The sequence below is a fragment of the Bombina bombina genome, chromosome 2, assembly GCF_027579735.1.
Source record: "Bombina bombina isolate aBomBom1 chromosome 2, aBomBom1.pri, whole genome shotgun sequence".
NCBI lineage: Eukaryota > Metazoa > Chordata > Amphibia > Anura > Bombinatoridae > Bombina > Bombina bombina.
In genome coordinates, this window is record NC_069500.1 from 169709760 (window position 1) to 169737135 (window position 27376).

The 27376-nt window shown below is 41.6% G+C and overlaps 1 protein-coding gene across 1 annotated transcript in view; it reads left to right on the forward strand.

Annotated features, from left to right (window-relative positions):
• The window catches only part of ERBIN (erbb2 interacting protein), a gene marked incomplete in the record, with an annotated part of 752109 nt that extends 725140 nt beyond the window's left edge, over positions 1-26969 (forward strand). Inside the window, 2 exon segments of the mRNA XM_053701342.1 lie at positions 8507-8581; positions 23407-26969. Of these exon segments, the coding sequence (XP_053557317.1) occupies positions 8507-8581; positions 23407-23514 (183 nt within the window).
• Positions 26970-27376: the final 407 nt, after the last annotated feature.

Consider the following 27376-nt stretch of genomic DNA (forward strand, 5'->3'; position numbering starts at 1 on the left):
TGTCCCAAAGAAAGAAAATTCATTCAGTCCATTTCTGGATCTGAAAATTTTGAACTGTTTTGTGAGAGTGCCAACTTTCAAAATGGTGACTATAAGGACTATTCTGCCTTTTGTTCAGCAAGGTCATTATATGTCCACGATAGACTTACAGGATGCATATCTTCATATTCCGATTCATCCAGACCACTATCAGTTTCTGAGATTCTCTTTTCTAGACTAGCATTACCAATTTGTCGCTCTTCCATTTGGCTTAGCGACAGCTCCAATAATTTTTTCAAAAGTTGTCGGTGCCCTACTCTCTGTAATCAGAGAACAGGGTATTGCGGTGTTTCCTTATTTGGACGATATATTGGTACTAGCTCAGTCTTTACGTTTTGCCGAATCTCACACATATCAACTAGTGTTGTTTCTTCAAAGACATGGTTGGAGGACCAATTTACCAAAAAGTTCCTTGATCCATCAGATAAGGGTCACCTTTTTAGGTTTCTAGATAGATTCAGTGTCTATTAGACAAGAGACGAATAAAATTGGTTTCAGCTTGTCGGAACCTTCAGTCTCAATCGTTCGCTTCAGTGGCTATGTGCATGGAAGTTTTAGGTCTTATGACTGCAGCATCGGACGCGATCCCCTTTGCTCGTTTTCATATGAGACCTCTCCAGTTTTGTATGCTGAAGCAATGGTGCAGGGATTATACAAAGATATCACAATTAATATCCTTAAATACCAATGTTCAACTTTCTCTGACTTGGTGCTTAGACCACCACCGTATAATTCAAGGGGCCTCTTTTGTTCGTCCAACCTGGACTGTAATCACAACAGATTCAAGTCTTTCAGGTTGAGGAGCTGTCTGGGAACTCTGACATCACAAGGGGTTTGGAAATCTCAAGAGGCAAGGTTACCAATCAATGTTTTGGAACTCTGTGCTATTTTCAGGGCTCTTAAGGTTTAGCCTCTGTTGAAGAGAGAACCATTCATTTGTTTTCAGACAGACAATGTCACAACTGTGGCATATGTCAATCATCAGGGCGGGACTCGCAGTCCCCTAGCTATGAAAGAAGTATCTTTGATACTTGCTTGGGCGGAATCCAGCTCTTGTCTAATATCTGCCTATTTTCTTCTTAAAAGGGAAGAGTCTACAGCTGTATTCATTACTTTTGGGAAATACAGAACCTGGCCACCAGGAGGCGGCAAAGACACCCCAGCCAAAGATTTAAATACCTCCCCCACTTCCCTCATCCCCCAGTCATTCTTTGCCTTTCGTCACAGGAGGTTGGCAGAGAAGTGTCAGAAGTTTGAGAGAGTCTCTTATGGAGGGTAGTACTCTTCGCAATGGGATTGGAGTTTTAAGTAATCCTGTCAGCCTCTCAGTGAGGGCATGGATGAAAGTTAGAGTCTGGAGATGCAGGAAGAGATTTCCTGCGAACCCATCCCAACTCATATTAACAGCTCCTTGGTAATCAGCGTTGACAAGTTTCGCTGCCTACCTTTCTTCACTCAAGTCCATGTCAGAAGCGAGGCTACTATCTGTCACACTTGAAGGGCCGTGTTCCTGTTCCACGGCGTAGATTCCGGTAAGATTGTTTCATTTTATTTCAATATGTGAATGTAATGTTAATGAAACAAGGTAGGGTCCCAGTGGGACTCCTTTTATCTTAATAAGGAATCATGGGTTAATATCTCCTGAAGGGGGGTTATTGAACAGGGGGGACTTTTAATCATGTTTGTTATATGGTTCTATCTGCAAATGTGTAGCTATACTTCGTCTCACTGCCTTATGGAACATAACGGCCTTCTTTTAATGACGCAATCTTTCAAGATTGCTCGCTGACTCTGTGCGACCGAGAGGGTCTTGTTCGTGAGTTGTCTGGTTCACAGGAGGTGGTGAGTGCCCCAGCCATTGGGGGTGTTAAAGGGTTCCAGTTAGTTTTTTGTCATTTTTGGAATCCCAAGTTTATGGAGGATTCTGATATGCGAGACTCGGATGCCTCAGATACAGAGGTTGTGTCTTGTGATGAATATGAAATAATCCGGGTAATCAATGCCCATCAGTTATGTTCCGATTGCCGTTCTAGAGTACTCTTTTCTCCCGAAGCAGGGAGCTTAGAGTGCGTTGAGCCATCCGCCTCTGAGGTTTCCATGACCCGTGAAGCAAGTGCCCCAGTCCATTTCCTGGCTACGCAAGCAAGTGTCCTTTATGGCCTTTACTCCTTCTCCGGAGGGTGGCTTGTTTCCTCCAGAGGTTACAGCACGGTTCCGCATGGCCATTTCTATGGCGCTGAATCATTTATATCTCCCAAGTGAAGTATTCCTAAGATACTGTCCGTGTTCCATTAACCAGGGCCCGTCGAGCATGGGATCGCCTGATTCAGTTTGGCCTTTTGGGGAAGCATTGGCCCCTGAGGCTTCAAGGGCCCCTATCTCGGGCCAGGATCTTCAGTTAATCCGGCAAGGGATGATTTTGCCTTCTGTTATAGGCTGGCTCACCTTCTTGTTCTTTTAAGACATCTTTTGGCAATGTTGGCGGATCCCAGTCCTAGAGGGCCGGGGGATCCGAGGCCTTAGAAGCTGGATGGCAAAATGGATATGAGGTTTGTGGATGAAGCCAATCTCCTTAACGTTGCCGTTTTTCTTTTTCTTTATTTTTCCAGTTTGAGCTTAGGTGAATGGGGCTTTTAATCGGCTGGTCCCGTTGTCGTCGTCCTTCACCTTGGGCATTCACCCGATAGGTGCTGCCTTCATTTTATTTTTTGACCCGGATAGATGTGTTAAATTTTGTTTTTTTTCTTAAGCTCTTGTGTCTGTTAGAATTTCGTTTTTATGAACGGTCTTCTCTGGAACCGATACTTGTGATTTAGGTCGTGTGGGCACTTCCTCGGAAGTTGAGCACTTGTTGGATAATAGAATTATGTTTTCTAGTTCATTTATTGATCCTTCGGGACGATTTTTCTTGGACCTTGGGCAGTTCTAGAGTGTCCTTATACCAGACGGGTACTGGTCGGATACTTTTTCGGCTGTTACCAGGTTTCATGTCACCCTCATGGTTCTGATTAAGTCTGCTGGATTCTGAATGTCAGGCCTATTCTATAGACTCCGGGCTCGGCTCCTACTGAAGTATGAAGCCTGTTGTTTCAATGCAACCCCTCTGAACGGAGGGTTATGAGTGCCAATCTAAATTGGTTGTTCGGGCTTCTCGCCCGGGATACGGATCTGTTTCTGCAGATGTTGTCATGGTTCTTCAGGTCCCCGGGGCTCAGAACCGTTATTCCATTCTTTGGAGTAGGAAGATGTGTGTGGTCTGGTGTGACGTGTGACTAGTGATTCGCATTTTCACTCAATGTTCTTCCAGATGCTGACTCCTTAGCCTATTAAGCATTTTATTGTGGTGGCGGTGTTCCTTCCTTCCCGCCTTGGGTGGATCATATGGTCTGGATGCGCGGGCATGTTCTTCCTCTGCTCAGAGTTGTGTTACTCTAGGAGTTGGTGTGTAGGGTTTCCCTGCCTTCCAGCTTTTTCCTGCTTAAAGAAGATTTTTGGAAGATAGATCCTTCAGGATCTTGGGCCGTTGTCTCTTCCAATACCCTTGGTCTGACCATGGTCTCAAAGTTCTGGTTTCTTTACGTCCTCGTTACGGAGGGCCGCCCTTCTGGGGTCAGGTAGTTGACCATTTATCCTTGATGCTCCGTTAGGGGCTTTGTGGGCAGTGTCTTAAGTTCGTTTCTCTGGGATGGCAACCAGGGTACAGGGTTTTCCTTTGCCTTCTGGTGTTGGTTGCTACCTTGCCTATGTGTGTAACATGTGTTTACGCTTGCCTACGAGATTCCTTTGCAATCCAAGTGCCCTGGGTGCTGAATTTTAGACCATTAAGGAGTCCTTGTGACTCTTGAGTTTGAGGCTATTGCTATATCTCCAAGTCTACAGACTTTAGAGGTGCGTTCCTCCTTGTAGGAGGTTGCTTCTGGTTTCTCTGGAAGTTGGATCTTTGATTGATTCCTTTTTCGAGGACCCTTGCATAGGTCCGCGTCTCTCCTTGGATTGGTGCTTGGATTTGGCAATGATGAGTCAGCTTCTACATGGAAGCTGGTCATTGGGAGTTCCTGTTAAGATGGTTGGTGTTCTTTTTGGAGAACTCTTTACTATCTGCTGGGATAGTTGTCCTATTCTGCTGTCTCTGCTGTCTAGCTTATAGGTCTAGATCTAATATGAGGCAACAGGGAACTCATGGTTTTTCCTGGAGTACCTTAGGGTAGGGTACAGGATCAGGGATATGAGGGTGTTACTCAAGTCCTTTTGGGACATGTTTCCTTGTGTATGGATCTCTTTTCTTAGGTCCTTGTGTTTCTGGGGAGTGATTGCGGCTGTAATTTTTTGTTCTTCTGGCACCTTTTTTCACCCTGATATTTCTCATTCTGTTCCTTGTTCCCTTGGCAGAATGACTGGGGGATGAGGGAAGTGGGGGAGGTATTTAAGCCTTTGGCTGGGGTGTCTTTCCCTCTTCCTGGTGGCCAGTTTCTGTATTTCCCAAAAGTAATGAATGCAGCTGTGGACTCTTCCCTTCAGAAGAAAATTAAATTATCAGGTAAGCATAATTTATGTTTTCTCAAATATGTACTTATTCCAGCAGTGCTGGACCTCAGATGGACCGCACAAGGGACTTATAAATATGGCCCCAAGACTTACTAAGTGCTTGGACAACTTTTCAAATGTGTTGTGAATGTTTTTATGGATATCTGAGGGGCACTTTATTTTTTTATTCATGTATTCTCTATTTCTCCATCAGTTAGACTGGCGTCGGCTTGCCTGCATCATCATCGGACATAATCAGAGGAGGGGTGGCCTGTCAGTTTTGGCACATCTGAGCGTGCTTTAGTGCGGGTCCCACCTTCCTTTCTTCTGGACACGCAGTGCATGGCAGTACACATCTCACACAGACAGTCGGTTAATGATCCTGCAAGTCGCGTATGGTGTATGGTTTAGAGGGGGTGAGATGCTCTACTGGAGCTGGACTAATACTTTAGTACGATTATACTAATAATTTAGGAATTTTGTATTAGTGGAACTTTGCTGATATGTATAATAATAATTTTTTATTAAACTTGCAAGTATTTTTGAAAATCTATATTGGAGTTATTTTACAATGGAGCAGACAGTGGAGTGCTATACCTGCTACTACTTTGTCAAGGGATATACAAATGGACATAATTATTCCTACAATTGTCTTTTGTGCAAGAAAGTTATTGTATGCCCTCCTACACAATTGTGTCATGCATGTTTAACTGTGGTTTTAGAGACTCATTCTTCTTCTCCCAAACCCACTCTTTCAGTTAAAGTGACTGTTCAAGCTGGTCAGGAAACCAGTTATTTAAGGCGCCTTTACCTGTGGAAGTTTCTGATGAACTGGAGTCTTTACTGCCTTAAAGTAAGCACTAGAGAAGAATTAAACTTTGTGTTCCTGAGAACAAGAACCCCACGCACGCAAATTCTAAATCTTATAGTCTATCCGTGGGTTCTGATGTAGAGGGTTTATCTTTTGTCAGATGGTGAAGTATCTGCTAAGGATTCTTCCTGTGATTCTGACAAAGAACCAGAGGAGATGACTTTTCAGTTTAAGATGGAACATTTGTGTTATCTCTTAAAGGAGGTTTTGAAGACTTCAGGATTCTACACCGCAAGAGGAAAAACCTGTTCATAAATTAGACCTCATTTTCAAACCTAGGTCACATTCACCTGAAACATTCCAGGTTCCTTCCTTGATTACTGACATCATTAATACGGAATAAGAAAAACCAGGTGTTCCATATACTTCAGCAGCAAATTTTAAGAAATGTTTTCCTATTGCTTATTGAGTCCAACATTGAGTTATGGGGTATCGTACCAAAGGTTTAAGGCGCAACTAAGAGTACTATTCCGATTGAGAATAGTACATCATTTAAAGATCCTATGGACAGGAAACTACAGGGTGGTTTGTTATTTCAGCCGGCTGTAAGTATTGCTGCGGTGGCTGGAGAAGCTACTTTCTGGTATGATTCTTTATCAGATTTAATTTCTAAAGAATCTTCCTTAGAAGAGATGCAATATAAAATTCAAGCTTTGAAAACTGCTAATTATTTTATATGTGATGCAATCAAACAGATTGTTTGCTTTAGCAGTTCTTTGAATAAAAGGACCCTTTGGCTAAAAATCATGATCGGCGGCCATGGTTTCCTAATCTAGATTTCTGAGTTTGGCCTTTAAGGGAAAGAATGTATTCGGTCCAGGATTAGACTCTATTATTTCTACAGTGACTGGTGGTAAAGGTGCTTTTTTACCACAGGACAAAAAACCCAGGCACAACAAGAATCAAGAGGTCTACATCTGCCCAAAAATAGGAGACACAAAAAACTACCTGTAAACCTAACCCTGTTTGGAACAAATCCAAGCAACACAAAGTCTTCTGCGGATTCCAAAACGGCATGAAGGTGCGGCCCCTGTGCCAGACTTATCTCTGGTAGGGGCAGACTAAGCTGGGTCCAAGACGTCTGGAAGCAGTCAGTTCAGGATCACTGGGTCATACAAATTGTGTCTCAGGGCTACAGAAAAAAGCTTCAGATCCAGACCTCCAAAGGGAAGGTTTACTTTGACTCACATTTCAAAAAGACCAGAAAAGAGACCAGATTTACTACAAAGTGTACAAACCTGGAGAACATAGGGGTGGTCATTCCCGTTAAAAGAACAAGAGAATGGGTTTTATTGAAACCTTTTTTTTTTTTTTATTGTCCCAAAAAAAGGGCGGCACGTTTTGACCAATATTAGATCTGAAGACATTAAACTAATTTCTGAAAGCACCATCCTTCAAGATGGATACCATGAGATCAATTTTTCCCTTGATACTTCAGGGACAATTTATGTTGACTATAGATCTGAAGGATATATATCTTCACATCCTGATCCATCATGATCATCATCAGTATCTACGGTTTGCTTTTCTGAACAAGCATTACCAATTAATAGCTCCTCCCTTTCGGGTTGGCTACTGCTCCCAGAATTTTTACAGGTTTTGGGTACTCTGCTTTCTGTAATTTGTCTACAGGGAATAGCGCTAGCTCCATACTTTGGTTTCTTCCCAAACATGGTTGGATAATCAACTTTTACATCTCAAACAAGGGTGTGTTTTTTGGGAGTGATTATAGTCTATCACAATAAGGGTGTTTTTGACAGACCAGCGCAATATGAAACTACAGTCAGCTTGCAGGGTCCTTCAGGGGAGTCCTTTACCATCAGTTCCCCAGTGTATGGAAGTAGCAGTGTCCAACTCCATTCCATTTGCGAGGTTACACCTGAGACCTCTGCAGTTGTGAATGCTCCATCCATGGAATGGGGATCATTTGGATCTATTGCAATGAATCATCTTGGATCAATTTAACAGACAGTCTTTGAGCTGGTGGCTGGATACTCTTCCATTTATTTAGGGATGTTTTTTAATCGTCCAAAGTGGGAGATAATCACCACGGATGCTAGCCTTATGGGATGGGGCGCAGTTTGGGGTCCTTGGAGGACCCAGGGTGTCTGGTCTCTTCCAGAGACTTCATTACCCATTAATATTTTAGAACTCAGAGCGATTTTCATTACCCTACAAGTATGGCCCTTTCTTCGCTCGGTTCCTTTTGATCAATTTCCAATTGTTCAGTGGCGTACATAAATAAGCATTTCCTTAGCAATGCAGGAAGTGTCTCACATTCTGTCCTGGGTGGAAACTGATCAATGCATTTTTTTTGCCATTCACATCCCAGGAGCAAAGAACTGGGAAGCAGATTGCTTGAGTCATCAGACCCTTCACTCAGGCGAATAATTACTCAATCAGGAGGTTTTCAATTGTGTGTTTGAAAGGTGGGGATGCCAGAACTAGATCTTATGGCTTTCTGCCTAAATCACAAATTACCAAGATTCTTACAACAGTGGTGCCTAGTGTTTAGGTGCCTGTCTTGCCTCCTTTCTTTTTTCCCACTCAATAAATGTGTGGACTTTCTGAGCTTGGGTATTGGATCCCAAGTGTAAGGATTGTGGACTCACTACCATTAGAAAGAAAACATAATTTATTCTTACCTGATAAATGTATTTCTTTATTGGTAGTGAGAGTCCACGAACCCACCCAACAGATGTAGTGCATGGTAGCCGCAGTCTTAGTTTGCACCTCTTTAACTTACGGTCTTTCTTACTTTCTTTTTCCTAGGCATTAAATATTACTGGGGAGGAAGGGGAAGTAGGAGGGATATATATTAAACTCTTGTAGGGTGCCTTTGCTTTCTCCTGGTGGCCAGGTGTTGAATTCCCAATTCTCTCACTGCCAAGAAAAAAATTATCAGGTAAGAGTAAATTGGGGGGGGGGGGGGTTGTTTGTTTTTAAGTTGTATCTTCCGTGATATGACATTTAAAACTTTTTGTTTTCTTCCATGGTTATCAACTTAAGTCTTTGCCATTATCTGATGTAAAAGAATATGCTTAATTAATCAGTATTATCTTTTCTTCTCAGGGTATATTTGTAACAAGGGTGCAATCTGAAGGAGCAGCATCCAAACTGTTGCAGCCTGGTGATAAGATATTACAGGTAATAAGGCATAAAATGTAATGTGTTGTTAACAACTACTGTCCATTTCTCATGTTCATTTATCAACATAAAAAGAAGACAAGACAGTCATTAACCCTCATGCTCTCCCCTTGTTCCATGCATTTCCATTTCTGGCTAGTGGGGAATCTCAGGCAAGTACAGTATAATAAATATCCATATACAGTTATTTTAATAGTTAAAAAAAGGTCATTTATAATTTAATATTTCAATTCTAAAAATGCAAGAACAAAACACAAGATTAAATAATTGTGTTTTTCTTCTTAAAACGGGGAGAGTCCACAGCTGCATTCATTACTTTTGGGAAATACAGAACCTGGCCACCAGGAGGAGGCAGACACCCCAGCCAAAGGCTTAAATGCCTCCCCCACTTCCCTCATCCCCCAGTCATTCTTTGCCTTTCGTCACTGGAGGTTGGCAGAGAAGTGTTGGAAGATTACGGAGTAGTCTCTTATGGAGGATAGTACTCTTCGAGTTGGGACGGGAGTTTTAAGTAGTCCTGTCAGCCTCTCAGTGAGAGCCTGGGCGAAAGTTAGATTCCGGAGATGCAGGGAGAGTATTTCTGCGAAACCATCCCGACTCATATTAACAGCTCCATTATCAATCAGCGTTGACGAGTTTCGCTGCCTGCTTTCTTCACTCAAGTCTATGTCAGAAGCAACGCTACTACCTGTCAAACTTGGAGGACCGTGTTACTGCTCCACGGCATAGAATCCGTTAAGATCATTTAATTTTCCTTTCATTGTGGGAATGTAATGTAAATGATAGAAGACAGGGTCTCAGTGGGACTCCTTTATCTTTATGAAATCAAGGGTTAATATCTCCTGAGGGGGGTTATTTAGCAGTGGGGGACTTTTAATCAAGTTTGTTATGTGATTCTGTCTGTGTAGAAATGTTCGGGCTCATGGCTATTACGGAACGTACAATTTTTTCGAGCTTTTCAGTTCTTGTGGACTGGCACACTTTTCTTTGGCCTACATGTCGCACCTTGTGACTGGGCGTGGGCACATTTTCGTTCTCCATTTCTGTATTCATGACTGAGAGAGAGGAATTGTTTCTCTACTTGTCTGGGTCATAGGAAGTGGTGAGTGCCCCAGCCATTGGGGGTGTAAGGTGCCAGTTGTTTTTGTCCATAATTTAATAAATCATGCTATGGAGGATTCTGATTGTTCGGAGAAGGATTTCTCTGATTTAAGTTCTGTTACTTGCGTAGATTGTGGGGAGGCCAGGGTAATCCAGCCCAATCAATTATGTTATCATGCTATGGAGGATTCTGATTGTTCGGAGAAGGATTTCTCTGATTTAAGTTCTGTTACTTGCGTAGATTGTGGGGAGGCCAGGGTAATCCAGCCCAATCAATTATGTTCTGTAGGCTGTAATAGATTGCTCTCTTCTCCCTCTGGGGTGAGGCTAAAGACCGCTGAGCTCTGAGGATTCTGTGTCCCATGAGGGGTGTTCCCTAGAATATTCTGTTCCTACATAGGCAGTTGTCCTGAATACCGTTACCCCTTCTCTGGAAGGAGGTTTATTTCCACCAGAGGTTACTGCACGGTTCCGCATGGCCATATCTTTGGCGTTGGGGCACTTACATTTTCCTAATTGCAAGTGAAGAGTTCATCTGTGTCCCCTTAACCTGGGGGTGTCAGATGCAAGTTCGATTATATCGGATCTTTCCTTTGGGGAAGCGGTTTCCTCAGAAGTTTCAGGGGTACAGCTTTCAGGGTCGGGGCCTTCAGATGGAGGTGAATTTTGCATTTAGATCCAGACTGGCGAGCCTGCGTGTACTGCTGCGGCATGTGTTGGCGGTTTTGGATGATTCCAGTTCTGATTCGTCAACGGATCCTCAGGCTTCTGAATCAGATGGCGAACAGCGCTAGACGATGGAGAGATGAGATCCTACTCCTGGTCGTCTCTTGTTTTTTGTGTATCTAATCCCAGTTCTGAGCTCCTAAAGATTAGGATATCTGACAGGCTGGTCCTGTTAGTGTTTCCATTCCTCTGTGGCATTTACCTGCGGGTGCGGCCTATTTTCTTTTGATCCGGTTAGGATGTGTTTTGTTTCTTTATTTTGGAGCTTGTGGCTGTTGTAGTTTTTCCTTGTTAGGGATATTTCTTTTTCTCTGGGATTTTGATGCTAGCGATTTCATGGTCGCAATAGATGTTACTTCTGGCGGTCCAAAAAAAAAAAAAAAAAAAAAAGAATTTAATGCAATGTTTAAGCCTCAGAGCTTATTTGTCGGTCATTTGTCTGTTTTGTTTAGTCTAGCCCTGCTAGGGTTTATAACTTTCAGTTAGCCCTTGAACTGTTCGGTTGTACCCTAGTCAGCAGTCTGGTCCTGGTTGGGTACTAGTTCACTCTGTTCTTTTGAGGTTATATCAGACATTTTGTATCCTTAACAGGCTGGTCCTGTTTGGGTACTAAGTTTGCACACCTCTTGTTACTAGATTGTTATTCTTGTTTCTACATGTTATAGGAGGCCCTTCTATCCTAGATATCAGGCTGGTCCTACTTTATTTCATCTTGGTGGGGCGTCCGATGTTGGTCGTACTCAATACTAAGTGTTTTTGTCCCTGCATAGCTTACATGGTTTGCTGGGATTAAGAATTCTGTTATGGCAGTATATTTGTAGTTCCTGAGGTCCTTGGACAGGAGCTAGAGTCCTCCCTTCTGAGGGGGGAGGATCAGATGACTGCTTGGAGATCTCCAGTACCTGGTGTAGGAGGCGATTATTCCCCCCCTATTGGTACTCCTTGTTGATTGGCCTGTTCGAGTTTCAGATATCTTTCGCCAGTGTTTCTCTCCTTTTTTTGAGGATTGCTATGCTTTTCGCTTCCCCTTGCCTTTTGGGGTAGGACTTTCGTTCATCTGGTTGTGGAGACTCGGTTCTTAGGGACCATTTTTTGATCCTAGATACTTAGGGATCTGGGGGATTGTTATGCAGTCTCTGTTGCCGTCAACAGAGTTTTTAGGATGCTCGTTCATTTGTTAATTCTTTGAGCTGTAGGTTTTCTGAGGGTTGATCCAGACTGGATCTTTAGAGACTGTCATATTCTCTCATTCATGGAGTTCTGATCTCTTTTTGGGTCTTTCCTTTGTCTTCGGACTTTGTGGGTGTTATCTTAGAGGCCTTTTTTGGGGTTAAGTGAACAGCCACTGGGGATACATCATGAAAGATCAGAGTTCAAGACCCCTTGAAGGGTATGGATATTTTCAATTCCAGGTAACTTTGTGGTTGTTCCGTAAGGTTTTTGGTCTTGATCCGGCACATGGTTTTGGGGGTCCGGTTTTTAAACCTAGTCCTTGTCTTTGACTTGGCATTTTGGTTGATCTGTTTTTCCAGATTTTAATAGTCTTGGATCTGTCCGGCATTCAGTAGTAGGCTTGTTTTCCCAGTCCTGGGGAAATCTCCTTGTTCCTACTAGGGCAGTTCTTTTTCTCTCTTCTGGAGAGATGGACGAAGATTTTCCTGGAAATTTCTTTACTGGAATATTCCTGGTTTTCTTAGTTTTCCTTCAATTTGGGAGGATCTGGTCTACTGAGCCTATCCAGTTGGCTCCTCCTAAGGTAGTCTTCCTCATCTGACTCTAGGAGTTCAGGGGGTCGGGGGTTTCTCTTATCTGCAGTGTTCCCTCCCTTCAGGTTTCTAAGGGGTAATGAGGATAGGTATCCTGGATCCTGAGTTAGTCTCTCTGGGTGTCGGTGCCTCCTTCCTGCCTCTTCCTTTAGGACCTTGTGGTTGTCGCTTCTGTGATAGGACTGTTTCGATCGGAGTAGGGTTCAGGAATTCTGACTGCTCTGTTTGAGCATCGACCACGTGTCTTGTCTCCTGAAGGATCCTTACTTAGGTTGGGAGGCCTTGCAGTTGGTTTGGGAACCTTCTCTTAGCGGGTAGTTGGTTCTTCCTTAATTGGTCAGGGTGTTGTCCATCCTTACCCCATTTTCTAGTTGGGGGGCTAGTTACTAGGGTTTGACGTTTAGTTTGACTGCCTATCCGATGGAAGCCTGCGACTTTAGTTTGTGGCGCAAAAGGATGTTACTATTCCATTCCTGTTCTGCTTCCGGGGTTTCTTTCTGTCCTACAGGTGTTCAGTTTTTCTGTCCTAGTTCACTGTCTTTGGTAAGATAGTCTTGCTCTACCTTTTGTCTTTTTGTCCTTCTGGGACTTCGGTTCTGGTTAAGGCTTTACAGTGGCTCCTTTTGGATCCATGTAGGAGGTGATCTGGAATTTTTCCTTTTCTTTGCTCTCCTCCGTCGGTAGAATATTTTCTTTGGGACTTTGTCCTCTTGCAACCTGGAAGCTGCTCTTTTTCGAGTTCTGCTAGGGGCTTCTCTCTCTGTTTTGTCCTTGTATCTTCAGGGATAGTTTCTGGAGGTTCTTTCGGACCTTCTTATCTGATTCTTCCCTTTTTTTAGTTGGGGAGAATGTGGTGTGGGGGTTTCTTTGCTGTTTTCACTTGCCATTGTTCATGAAGAAGTGTTTGTGTGTGCTTCTAGTGAGTGGGACTTTCGTCTCCTCAGAGGCTTTTGTGCTTAGTGTGGAGTCCAGAATTTAGAGTTATCCTTATGGTTCTAATTGTTGGGCAGTTACGTTGTCCTCTTTCCATATTTTTGTTCTTCTGTTGAAGTAGTTTTTTTATCGGGAATCTGGGTTGTGTCAGGCTGTGGTGCCATCAGAATGGGCCGCCTTTTTTATTGTCGCCCGTTTGCATTCAGTGTCCTCTATAAGCTTGGGTATTGATTTCCCAAAAGTAATGAATACAGTTGTGGACTCTCCCCGTTTTAAGAAGAAAAACTTAAATTATGCTTACCTGATCATTTTCTTTTCTTCTGTACGGGGAGAGTCCACAGCTCCCTGCTCGTTGTTTTTCTGTGGACAGCCTTGATATTCTTTTTTTTATTAGTTCTCTTACTGTTCCTTGTTACCTTGGCAGAATGACTGGGGGATGAGGGAAGTGGAGGAGGTATTTAAGCCTTTGGCTGGGGTGTCTTTGCCTCCTCCTGGTGGCCAGTTTCTGTATTTCCCAAATGTAATGTATGCAGCTGTGGACTCTCCCCCTACAGAAGAAAATAAAATTATCAGGTAAGCATAATTTAAGTTTTACAGTATTATCAGAGTCACTTGCTAAGTATAATAGATTTCTGAGGAGAAGGTTTACAAAAAATAAAATACGATACACTGTACTGTATAATGGGATTACAGTGGGGCAAAAAAGTATTTAGTCAGCCACCAATTGTGCAACTTCTCCCACCTAAGGAGATGAGAGAGGCCTGTAATTTTCATCATAGGTATACCTCAACTATGAGAGACAAAATGTGGAAACAAATCCAGACAATCACATTGTCTGATTTGGAAAGAATTTATTTGAAAATTATGGTGGAAAATAAGTATTTGGTCAATATCAAAAGTTCATCTCAATACTTTGTTATATATCCTTTGTTGGCAATGACAGAGGTCAAACGTTTTCTGTAAGTCTTCACAAGGTTGTCACACACTGTTGCTGGTATGTTGGCCCATTCCTGCATGCAGATCTCCTCTAGAGCAGTGATGTTTTGGGGCTGTCGCTGGGCAACACGGACTTTCAACTCCCTCCAAAGGTTTTCTATGGGGTTGAGAACTGGAGACTGGCTAGGCCACTCCAGGACCTTGAAATGCTTCTTACGAAGCCACTCCTTCGTTGTCCGGGCGGTGTGTTTGGGATCATTGTCATGCTGAAAGACCCAGCCATGTTTAATCTTCAATGCCCTTGCTGATGGAAAGAGGTTTGCACTCAAAATCTCACGATACATGGCTCCATTCATTCTTTCATGTACACGGATCAGTCGTCCTGTTCCCTTTGCAGAGAAACAGCCCCAAAGCATGATGTTGCCACCCCCATGCTTCACAGTAGGTATGGTGTTCTTTGGTTGCAACTCAGCATTCTCTCTCCTTCAAACACGACGAGTTGTGTTTCTACCAAACAGTTCTACTTTGGTTTCATCTGCCATATGACATTCTCCCAATCCGCTTCTGGATCATCCAAATGCTCTCTAGCATACTTCAGACGGGCCCGGACATGTACTGGCTTAAGCAGGGGGACACGTCTGGCACTGCAGGATCTGAGTCCCTGGCGGCGTAGTGTGTTACTGATGGTAGCCTTTGTTACGTTGGTCCCAGCTCTCTGCAGGTCATTCAGTAGGTCCCCCTGTGTGGTTCTGGGATGTTTGCTCACTGTTCTTGTGATTATTTTGACCCCACGGGGTGAGATCTTGCATGGAGCCCCAGATCGAGGGAGATTATCAGTGGTTTTGTATGTCTTCCATTTTCTAATTATTGCTCTCACAGTTGATTTCTTCACACCAAGCTGCTTGCCTATTGTAGATTCAGTCTTCCCAGCCTGGTGCAGGTCTACAATTTTGTTTCTGGTGTCCTTCGACAGCTCTTTGGTCTTGAGGTTGTGGACAGGTGTCTTTTATACTGATAAGTTAAAACAGGTGCCATTAATACAGGTAATGAGTGGAGGACAGAGGAGCCTCTTAAAGAAGAAGATACAGGTCTGTGAGAGCCAGAAATCTTGCTTGTTTGTAGGTGACCAAATACTTATTTTCCACCATAATATGCAAATAAATTCTTTCCAAAACAGACAATGTGATTGTCTGGATTTGTTTCCACATTTTGTCTCTGATAGTTGAGGTATACCTATGATGAAAATTACAGGCCTCTCTCATCTTCTTAAGTGGGAGAACTTGCACAATTGGTGGCTGACTAAATTCTTTTTTGCCCCACTGTATATACATTTTAAGAATATTTTGACATGAGTGATCTACATACATAAAGCTTTTATAGATAATATCAATATCCCCTAGACATCTGTTTGCTTTGCAGAATTGTCAAGACTTAACAACTTGCTGATGTTTGCTGGCTAGCTAGAGACTTTAGCCTCTTGCAGTGCACATCCCCATAAATACTTTTGAATTGTCTTATCATGGCCAACAAAAATTCATTTAAAACACCATTTAATTCCTTTGATCATTTATAAGTAATAATTTACAGCTTTACATTCTGTCAATGTTTTTGGAACTTCAGAGTATTGAGTACATTTTCCCTCCTTTAATATATTCCCTTTATCTAAGCAAACCTGATGAGTTGACCTGGCTCTCCAGCCTTGAAGAAAATGAGAATGACTAGAAATAAATGTCAATTAAAGAAATAAAGTTATACACTTTTCTCAATATAAATCTACATTGTGTGATTAAAAAATGTATATAATTAGTTAAAGGGACAGTAAAGTCAAAATGAAACTTTCATTATTCAGATGCAATGTTAAACAACTTTCCAATTTACTTTGATCATCAAATTTGCTTTCTTCTCTTTGTATTCATTGTTGAAGGCTAAACCTCGGTAGGATCATATTCTAATTTCTAAGCCCTTAAAGGCCGCCTCTTGTCCCAGGGCATTTTATTAGCTTTAAAAAGCACTGAGGTAAGGGGGCAGTCTGCAGAGGCTTGCATACAAGGTAATATCAGAGGTAAAAAGTATATTAATATAACTGTTGTTGGTTATGCAAGACTGGGGAATAGGTAATAAAAGGATTGCCTATCTTTTTAGAAACAACTTTCCAGTTTACCTTTATCAGATTTGCTTCATTCTCTTGGTAACATTTGTTGAAGGAGCAGCAATTCATGACTGGTTTCTAAGTAAACACATGGGTGAGCCTATGACAATTGGTATATATATGCAGCCACCAATCAGCAGCTAAAACCTAGATTATTTGCTGCTCCTGAGCTTTCCTAGATAAACCTTTCAGCAAAGGATAACAAGAGAGGAAGCAAATTAAATAATGGAAGTAAATTGGAAAGTTGTTTAAAATTGTATGCTGTGTCTAAATCATGAATGTCTATTTATGACTTTACTGTCCCTTTAATATCGCAAGCTTAACATGCTTATTGTTCTGCCTCTATTGTAACGTTATGATTGCCATGCTTAGTTAAGGGACAGAAAGCTTTCTTTAATGTCTATAATACATACGAAAGAGCATTGTTTAGAATTGTATATAGTTTTGCATGGAAAAAAAAGGTTTAGTTTTTATTTTAATGTTAAGCTAACAGGAAGTGCACCTGGGCCTTATGGGCCTGATTGCTTCCTGGTTAATAAGCAGATCTCCTGTGCTTTATTGTAGGATAGTGGCATTCCCTACAAGTTTAAAAATAAGCTTCTACATAAAACAAAAAACGCAATACATTTGAAAATTTCCTCTGTGGTGCCTCAAAGAATAAAAAACACTTATATCCCTTTTTAATATTTTTTACTAGTTAGGTGAATAGATCAAGTAGTGTGAGTATTACTCTTACAGAACTACCAAACGTCCCACATATTGCAGGATTTATTCTTCCCCGCTGTGCATCCTACAATTTTTTCTTCGGGGCATTAAACACTAAATACATTTTCTTCATAAATGGAGAGAGTCCACAGCTGCATTCATTACTTTTGGGAATTTAGAACCTGGCCACCAGGAGGCGGCAAAGACACCCCTGCCAAAGGCTTAAAGTGAAGGTAAACGTAAATACCTTCCCCACTTCCCTCATCCCCCAGTCATTCTTTGCCTTTCGTCCCAGGAGGTTGGCAGAGAAGTGTCAGAAGTTTTTGATAGTCTCTTATGGAGGGTAGTACTCTTCGGTATGGGACTGGAGTTTTAAGTAGTCCTGTCAGCCTCTCAGTGAGAGCATGGGTGAAAGTTAGAGTCCGGAGATGCAGGGAGAGTTTTTCTGCGAAACCATCCCGACTCATATTAACAGCTCCGCAAGCAATCAGCGTTGACGAGTTTCTCTGCCTGCTTTTTTCTCTCAAGTCCATGGCAGAAGCGAAGCTACCATCTGTCATACTTGAATGGCCGTGTTCCTGTTCCATGGCGTAAATTCCGGTAAGATCATTTCATTTTACTTTCATCATGGATGTATTGTAATTGCAACTGTTTATCCGTGAGGGGCTTCAACCTTTCTGGGATAACTTTAACATAGGGTCTCAGTGAGGCTCCTTTTTGTATCTCTGAATCAAGGGTTAATATCTCCTGAGGGGGGGGTTATTCAACAGGGGGGTTTATAATCATGTTTGTTATGTGATTTTGTCTGCTACTGTGCAGTGTTGCTTTAGCTCATGGCTATTTTGGAACATAACGGCCTATGTCTAGTGACGCAGCCTTTACAGTTGTGCACGCATTTGCATGGACTGCACGGTTTACCTTGTGACCGGGCGTGGCCACATTTTGGCTCTCCATTTCTGCTTTCCTGACCGTGTGGTGAAGGAGAAATCCTTGTCCGCTGGTGTCTGGTTCTCTGGAGGTGGTGAGTGCCCCAGCTATTGGGGGTGTAAGCTGCCGTTTAGATTTTTCTTATTGGTCCATTTTTTATTCAATATCCCAGTTATGGAGTATTCTGATTTTTTGGAGACAGATGTCTCTGATTCAGACTCTACTTCTTGCGAAAAATATGAATTGGCCCGGGTGATACATGCCTATCAGTTATGTTTCGAATGCTGTTTTAGAGTGCTCTGTTCCTCGGGATCGGGGAATCAGGTGCCTACTGAGCCATCCGCCTCTGGGGATTCTATTTCCCATGAGGCGAGTTCCCTACCACCAACTCTTACTACGCATGTAGGAGGTAACCCAAACGCTGCTTATCCTTCTATGGAGTGTGGCCTGTTCCCACCGGAGGTTACAGCACTGTTCCGCATGGCCATATCTTTGGCGCTGGCACATCTGCACCTCCCGGGAGTGTGCTTACGATATTGTCCGTCTTCCGTTAACCGGGGCTCATCAGGCGTGGGATCGCCTGGTCCAGGTCAGGCCTCCAGGGGAGCGACTGCCCCATAGGCCTCAGGGGGTCAACCTTCGGGCGGTGTTTTCTTTTGTCCCCGCGGAGGTATGTTGCGCCTTTCGTTATAGACTGGTGTGCCTTCGTGTTCTACTGAGGCCCGTTTTGGCGTTGCTGGAGGATCCCACTCTTAATGGATCTGGGGATTCTCAGTCTTAATCTTCGAATGTCTTGCTTGTATAGACATAAGGGGATGAAGTACTCTTCTTATAGTCTTTGTTATCTGTGTATCCTTTTCCAGTTCTGAGCTTGGAAGTCTCGGACTCCTGTGGGGCTGGTCCTGCGGGTCTGTCCGTTCTTCCTGGGCGATAACCTATGGGTTGCCTTATCTAAAGCTCATGTTGTTGTGTGATGTTTCCTTAGGGAACCTTAGTCTCTGGAATTGATAATCACAATATTGTGGTTGCACTGTTTACTTTGAGGACATACTAGTCTTATGTTCTGTCTGACTGTTCTTTATCACTACATCTCGGGGGAGACTCTGTGGCCTTGACAGTGCTGGGGCCCTTGGTTTCAGGCTGGTTCTGAATGGGTACAAACCCTTCTCTCTTTGAGGCCTAGTTCAGACACGTGGCGCCTTTTTATGTCCGGTTGGTCCGGTGAGGGTGCCTAGTGATCACAATATGATTTGTGTTGTTTACTTGTTATTTTACAAGCTTCAACTTGCTTCTTGAGAGGACTTGATGGTCCGTGGTTGCTTAGGGGTATGGGGGATTGGTTCAGTCCTCATTCGCCTTTCAATCTAGTGGGCCGGGACTCTGTTAAGATCCGCAGTGACATGCTCAGTCTTTTCCGATTTTTCCAGGAACTAGAGTGTTCCTTCCCGTTGTGGGTTGGAGGCTTGGAGGATTTAGGTCCTTCATACCGCCGTTCTTACAGTTTTGCCTTTCATGGTCTCTTTGGAAGTGTCCTTTTAGGACTTGTTCCTTATAGAGGCTCTCTCTTACTTTGGGTCGAGACTTTTTGACTTCGGTTTTTCTTGCGGCTTTGGCCGCTTAATTAGGAAGTAAAGGCCGTGAGGCTCTGTCTTCCTTTTGGAGTTGATAGGAGCAATAGGAGGTGCTGTCTTTTTCCAAGCTTTTTGCTTAGGGGATGTTTTTCTGCCTGAGTTTGGGATGCTTTGGTTGTGGTCCTCTGGAATGTTAATCTGAAAGGATTATGGAGACTAGCCTTTCTTTTCTACTCTCTTTCGGCTGACTTTGTTCTTGTTCTCATTTCCCTTTGTGCTGCCTTTGGGGCCTTTGGGCTCTAGAGAAATTGCGTGACTTTGTTGCTGCCTAGCACCTTGCTGGGGAAGGTGTTGACCTCCGGCCAAGGGTGTTCTCTTCCCTTGGGCTGGGAATTACGAGTGAGTCCTGTACCCGTTCTCCAGGTTGCCCGGTTATCATCCCCTGTGAGATCTGATTGCTTCAGACGGGGTATCTTGTGTTCCCTGGGGGTGTCGTTCGTTTTAGGACGATTCTGGGTCCAGGGTTCTTGTCTTTGATCCTTCTTGGATGTATGGAGACTTATGATCCTGTGGACTGGGTCGGGACAACCTAGTTTTTTCAGGGATCCTATGTTGCGACATAGGGGTTAGCTCATTGGGGTTGCAAGCAGGAAGGCCAGAGTTCACATCCACCTTCGGGTACTGGTTATAAACTTTAAGGCCTGACTTGTCCTTCGGACAGTGTGTGCTCCTCTTCATGGGAAGTTTTTTCTCTGTTGGGTCAACAGTGGTGTCTGGTTGATTTTTTCATTCGGTCTGTTTTGATCATACTATGGCTTCATGTCTTGGGGACATGTACGCTGTTCTTATCTGTGCCCTTCCCTTTTGAGGGGATAGTTTGTCTTCTTTATGAGCTGGGGTTTCCTCTCTCTGGAGGGTCATTGTCCTGCCCTGTGTGTAGGAGGTTGGATCAGGTGGCTTATTTCTGTAAGGGGCAGCATCTGCTGCTCTGTGGGCTCTGTTCCACCTGTTGGAAATTGATCTCTCTACGTAGAGACTGTCTAAGAGAGTTGCGACAGGTCTTCCTATGGATCTATTGCACTTTTCTCTGTTCCAGGTCCTAGGGGTTTTCCTTGGGAGTGCATTATTTTGGAGGAGTGGATTGGGTTGGCACCCGAGCTCTGTTGGCGTAGGTCCCCTCTCTCTCTTTCTATTCCCTGCGAACTTGTGGTTGGGGTCTTTCTGTCCCCCCTGTCTATCAGACATGTCTGTCGCTTGGGCTGGTCCGGTGTTGGAGCAGGATCTGAGATCTGGTGCTCTGCTATTTTGTCCTCGGAGCATTCGAGGTACGGTAAGCCTCTTTGAGGTTTCTTCTTTCTCTACGTTCAAGGTTTGTGGGAAGGACTGGCGACTCTTAGATAGCCTGCAACGTTATCCGATGGTTAGTGGATACTTAGCAATCTGAAGGATCCTATCTTCAACTGCTTTCTACTTGCCCTGGAATTATTTAAGTTTCAGATCCATTTTTAGATGACTGCAGCATGCAATGTTTTTGCTTCAGGTGTTGTTCATCAGACCTATCTGAGCTTGCTGCATGAGGTTTCGTTTCTGAATATTTCGGTATTCTGAGCTACCTTTTTGGGACTTGGGGACCTTCATCTTCAGTTGCTTCTAGAGTGTGGTTGCACTGTTAGGGGAAGATCCCCTCTCTGTTTCAGATTCCCAGCTTTATCCTGTGGTTTCTGTATTTCCAGGGTCTCGGTGTTGCCTCCCCTTGTTTCTATGAGACTGGTTGGGTCTCTGTTAGCCTGACCCGCTTTCTCTGTTTTTTTTGCTCTGTGTTTGTGCCCTTTTTAGTTTTTTTTTTTCTGGAGTTCCTTATGCTCAGCTAGCTCAGCATACTAATGCACTGTGGCTACTCTGCACTGTAGCAAACCGAGTGTTGCAAGTTCGATCCCCGGACGAGGTCTACTCAGCCTTTTCTCCTTTCGATTAGCGTGTCTTTTTTCTTTTTTGTGGAAGAATACAGTAGTTTGTTCCCTTTCTTTAGTAAGGGTTGTGTTGTTTGGAGACCGACTGCTGGGCGACGGTGTCTCTTGGAGACTGTTGACTCAGTCGAGTCTAGTTCCTGTAGTCTCTAGCAAGGCTTGTGGACTATCTGCGAGTCAGTGTCCTTGGGCCTTTTCCTTTTTTCAAAGGTTTTCTCGGCTTCGGACGAAGTGGGATTTTGTTGTGTAGGGGTTTTCAGGCCTGGTGCCCTCAGAATGGCTGCCTCTTGTACCCTGCCGTTTTTGCATTCAGTGTCCTCTATAGCTTGGTTATTGTTTTCCCAAAAGTAATGAATGCAGCTGTGGACTCTTTCCATTTATGAATAAAAACTTAAATTATGCTTACCTGATAATTTTCTTTTCTTCAGATGGAAAGTGTCCACAGCTCCCCGCCCGTATTTTTTCTGTGGGGCGTCTGTTATTTTTGTTCTTCTGGCACCTTTTTTTTTACCCTGATATTTCTTCTACTGTTCCTTGTTCCCTCGGCAGAATGACTGGGGATGAGGGAAGTGGGGGAGGTATTTAAAGTGAAGGTAAACTTTGGTGAATGAAAGCCAGTTTTTAAAAAATACTATTAAAAACAGGGGCACTTTCATTCATCAAAGTTTACAAAGCAGCCGTTTTGATTAAAAACGTACCTCTCTTCTTTGCACAGCCAGAGCAGCTTCCCCCACCCGGAGATCCTCTCTTCACACGTCAATGAATAATCCAACTTCCTCCAATCACAGCTTTCCCCCCAGGGTAGTCATTGCCTGAGGCCATGCCGTGATTGGAGGAAGCTGGATTAGTCATTGATAACGTGTGAAGAGAGAATCTCCGGGTGGGTGAAGCTGCTCTGGCTGTGAAAAAAACAAAGGTAAGTTTTTAACCAAAACGGCTGCCTTGTAAACTTTGATGAATGAAAGTGCCCCTGTTTATAATAGTATTTTAAAAAAACTGACTTTCATTCATCAAAGTTTACCTTCACTTTAAGCCTTTGGCTGGGGTGTCTTTGCCTCCTCCTGGTGGCCAGGTTCTTAATTCCCAAAAGTAATGAATGCAGCTGTGGACTCTTTCCATCTGAGGAAAAGAAAATTATCAGGTAAGCATAATTTAAGTTTTTATAAGCATAGTATTGAGATTATTCCCCACCTCCTTCTAGTCATGGGTGCTACCATGTTAAAGGGAAAGTCTACTTGATTTTTATTATTGTTTAAAAAGATAGATTATGCCTTTACTACCCATTCCCCCAGCTTTGCACAACCAATATTGTTATATTAATATACTTTATAAACACTAAACATCTGTCTGTTTCTAAGTCTCTGCAGGCCGCCTCTTATCTTAGTGCATTATTATTACTTTACAAAGCAAGACAGTGCTAGTTCATGTGTGCCATGATAACAATATGCTGGTTTCCATAGATTTATGCAGGAACCAGCACTAATTGGCTAAAATATAAGTTTGTAAAAAGCACTGAGATAAGGGGGCAGTCTGCAGAGTCTTAGATACAAGGTAATCATGGAGGTAAAAGGTGTATTTATATAAGTGTTGGCTATGCAAAACTGGGGAATGGGTAATAAAGGGATTACCTATCTTTTTAAACAATAACAATTTTTAAGTAGACTGTCCCTTTAATCTAGCTTTCACTGCATTCCAGAGCTGACATGTGGCATCACCCATAATTAGAGGGAGTTATATAAAATATATTTACTTTTAATGTCCCTTTTAGTGCAAATGTCCTGATTTCCAAAAGGGAAATCAGGGACTTCCCAAATACTTCTTATGGCCCACCCCCACTCCACTCAGTTTGCCAAACACTGCCAGGGAAAACCCATCTCTACACACAGGCCTACATTACACCTGTAGCTCCCACCAACAAGTCTCCTTCAGACAGCCTAGGCCTACTAGTCATGGAAGGCATCTGTGGTATGTTGGAGGATATTCTCTTATTATTTTAAAAAACTGTTTTTGGTATAAGTCTTAACTGGTCTGTTTTTCTCCTCAGGCGAATGGTTACAGCTTCATCAATATTGATCATGGGCAAGCTGTCTCGTTGCTCAAGAAATTTCAGAATTCAGTTGAGCTGATTGTTTTACGAGACAATTCTGTGTAGAAGAGAAAATCATGGACTCCGAGGAAAAACATGAAAGCCAGCACGTTGTCAAAAGACTAAATAGTATAAAAAATATTTTTTTATATATATACATACATATATATAAAAGTAAAATCAACTTGAAAAATACACATACTTTTTTTGAAAAAACTGTGTACAGAAATGAATTGTCAAATTTGTGGTTTAAGGGAATAAACCACTGCAGTGACAACAGGAAACTGTATGGTTCAAACACCTTCCTGTTAGGGTGTGGAATGTTCGATCTGTCTTGCCTACAAGAACAAGCCTGTGTTGTTTTTGTACAGAATGTAGGTCTATTTTTGGATAACTCATGTGTTGCTAAACTCTGTGTAAGATAATATTGAGCCTCAACTGTAGCAAACAGGCAGATGGCAGAGCTATCTTTCCTGACGCTATTTTCGCCTTTCTTTCTATTCACAACATGGTATCGCTGTTTAAATTCAAAACAACTTCTGTAGATTTGGACAGAAAGTACAAATTGTTGGCTTTGCTACCTGTATGTAGACGAATGAGTAAGCAAGTAGTGTGTCACGTTGACCAGATAATGCAATCTTCTCTCCCATCTAGAGCACTTGAAAATGCGGGGGATTAGAGCTGTTCCTTTGGTTAAAACTAGCAATGAGTGAGTGTTTTTTTTTTAACCCAAGTGCAGTTTTGTAATCCACATGAATTTTTATTCTTTCTTCACCATTTTTTATATGCTTGAAGTACATTTTTAGGCGCTCACTTTTTTAATTCTATAGAGTTTTTTGTTTTTGTTTTTTTTTTTTAATGGAAAGAGTGTTTACACCTCATTTTGAATTTATTATTTTTCTTAAACGTGTCATTTGAAGCCTTTTGTGTATAAATTTGCTGAAGACTTCTTTGGCAGTGATGGAATAATACAGTTTTACTTCTGATTACATTTCTCTTGCACTTGGTCTTTGTCCATTTCCATGTAATGCACATGCAAACATTTAGCTGTATAAACTGAAGCTTTTTCTAGATGAACCTTGTTGATTTTGTGGTGCATTATTACATAGTAATAAACAGCAAGGCCTTACTCCAGATTTAGAAGGAACTAGATTATGTTGAAAGAGGAGTACCACAGCTTTAATTAACATTGCAATCCAGTTTACACCTTTTTCGTTTTTATCATTTTGAAATAGCTTCATTATTACGAGGTGTCTCAAAACAACAGGTACTGGCATTATGTGTCACACTGGACAGCATAACCTCTTGTACTGCATTGCCTTGTAAAATTTCTAAAGAAATGCTGAGTTTGGAGCTAGGTAACCAAAGCAAGCCTGGGAAAAAGTGCTGAGCGACAAAGCATCGTTGATGAGAGTTTCAGATTCGGGTTCCGTGTAGTTGTGAGTTTGTAGTGACAATTGTAAAAGGGCTCTTCTACAGAAAATACTGAAATGTGAACAAGACATGCTGGAGTCATTAAAGGGTTTCTAACATTAATGATTTAGTGATTTACCACAAGCTGCCTTTGATCTTTATTTCTATAAATATATTTTTGTTAAAAAAATTTTTTTCCAATATTAGCATTTTTTTTTTTTGCTTGTATGAATGAGTAAGGATCACAGTGCTCATTAATTCATGGTTGTTAAAGACCAAGGACAAGTGCCATAGAAGACCAATAACTGTTTTTTATTTAGGGCTAATGGTCTTTTTTATCAGAGCAATATTATAGTACGTCTCATTTGTATTAGATATGTCAAATGTGAGTCAATGACATACTGTTGGGGTTTCTGTCCAGCCCCAACGTAAAGAGAAAATTGTATAATTTATTTTAATATACAGAGGTAATATTTCTAGTCTTCTACCAGCACTGAGTACCAGATATAACATAAAACAGAGGAAGAGAAATCCATTATTTTCCTCATAACACAGAAAACAGTTGCAGCTGTTAAGTTGCACTTAAACATTTATCTGTTCTCAAGCGTATTGCATAGTTTTAACATTTTAGCTGAAACCCTTTAACAACTCTCTGTATATTTTATCCAATGTTGGTTATGTTTTAGAAATATTTACATAGGAATCAAATATTCTGGAATATATTCACAGAAATGTGTTGAATTTTCACATGCTGTGTATATGCTAAATGTTATTGTTGAATGCAGGACAATTGACTGCATTTAATGTCTTTCATTTTCAGTTAAAAGGGGAAAGTCTTTTTAAACACTGTGGTAATATTGCCTATGAAGATTTATTTCATCATCCGCTGTGAGGAAGTTGTTAGGAAATGCATTTTTACGTAATATGCATATTATTGCTTTTAATTTTCTTTGTCTTGTGCAAGTTCACAATATCCATGTATTTTTCTGATAATTTAATTAACTCAAACAATTGAGGCTCAGTGATGAATTAGTAACAATTAAATGTCAAATGTAAATTAAATAATCTCAGTGCGAAACGTCTACCATAGAACTGGTTACCAACAACTAATACCTAACCGTTATTACACCTATATACAGTACATCATATGTTATGTTGTTTCTTAATGTACTCATAATTGATCGCCCTATTGGAACACGGTTTACAGCACATTGTTGTCAATCAAATTTCTTACCAAAGTTGGTTATTGGTAAGTCCTCAGAATTAAATGTTACAAATTTAACTTTTGAGTTCCAACATTATCCCTTGTGACTTGCTTTAGTCCTTTTTTTTTTTTTAGCTTTCATTTAAACGGTCATATTTGAGACTTGCACTCTGATTATGTTAATAGGCTTTTCACATTTTTAAAAGGTAGATCATTTTCCAAGTACTGGAAGGATATGTGCACCTTAGAAAAATAATGCAACGATTTCAAGAAGAAATACTTTTTGATTTGCTAAGGTTTATAAATGTTATTAATTGCTCCCGGTGTTACATTTTTAATAATCTCCTCTTCAGAGGGGTAAAAGATATATTAAAGTTATGCACAGTGTGGTGTGTATGTGTGTAGTTTTTTTTAAAAAAATGCAACTTTGCATACTGTGGTATCCAGGTTATTGGCCTGCTTTGTATAAACCCAAACTATGCAGAGATGCTGTCATTATGATTATGCATCAAAATTATCCAGCATAATAACCCACTGATTCTCAATAAGAGGAAATATTAAATTTGAAAGTGAATGACTTATTTGACTGTTTTAATAAAGTTGACATTAATTCCCCACCTATTTATTATGTAAATAGTCTATGCTGGAGTTTCAAAGAATTCTGTATATACTTTAAAGCCTACTACAGACTTTCAGAACATAGCAATAAGCAATGAAGTAAACAACCCAGCTTTCATGGTTAAGTATGCTGTGCTTTTATTTTCCTTGAATTATTTTCTTGTCATCAGCTGTGCAATGTTTTATTGATCAGCATTTATTCAACATTCCAAAATTTTTGTAAATAAGTAAATGGTTTCTCAAGTAACACGTGAAAATTAGAAAATAAACTAATGCTCTTTCAGAATCTGTGTCTTTTTTTCTGTCGGATATATCTGGCTGTTTGTGTTATATAAGTAATTAGGGGACAAGCAAAGATGAGGATGAAGAAAGATTAAAGGACCGTTAAAATCAACATTTCAACAACTCCCTAAAATGTTTCATTATTGAAAGTGAAATATTATTGCAATATACATTCATTATTTATTTTGCTGTTAAATACATCTGAAATTTGTACTGGTTCCACTTTCTCCCAGGGAGGCTTGGGTTAATACTTTTAGCTCATTTCTGTGAGCCAGTTTTCCTCCCTCACCTTATCTGTAGTCATTTGCTAATTTGCATCAATAACCTGATAGGAAGAGCATTCTATGCAATAGCAGTGGGTATACTAGATAGTTCAGCTGCAAATATATATTGTGTGTGTGTATATATATA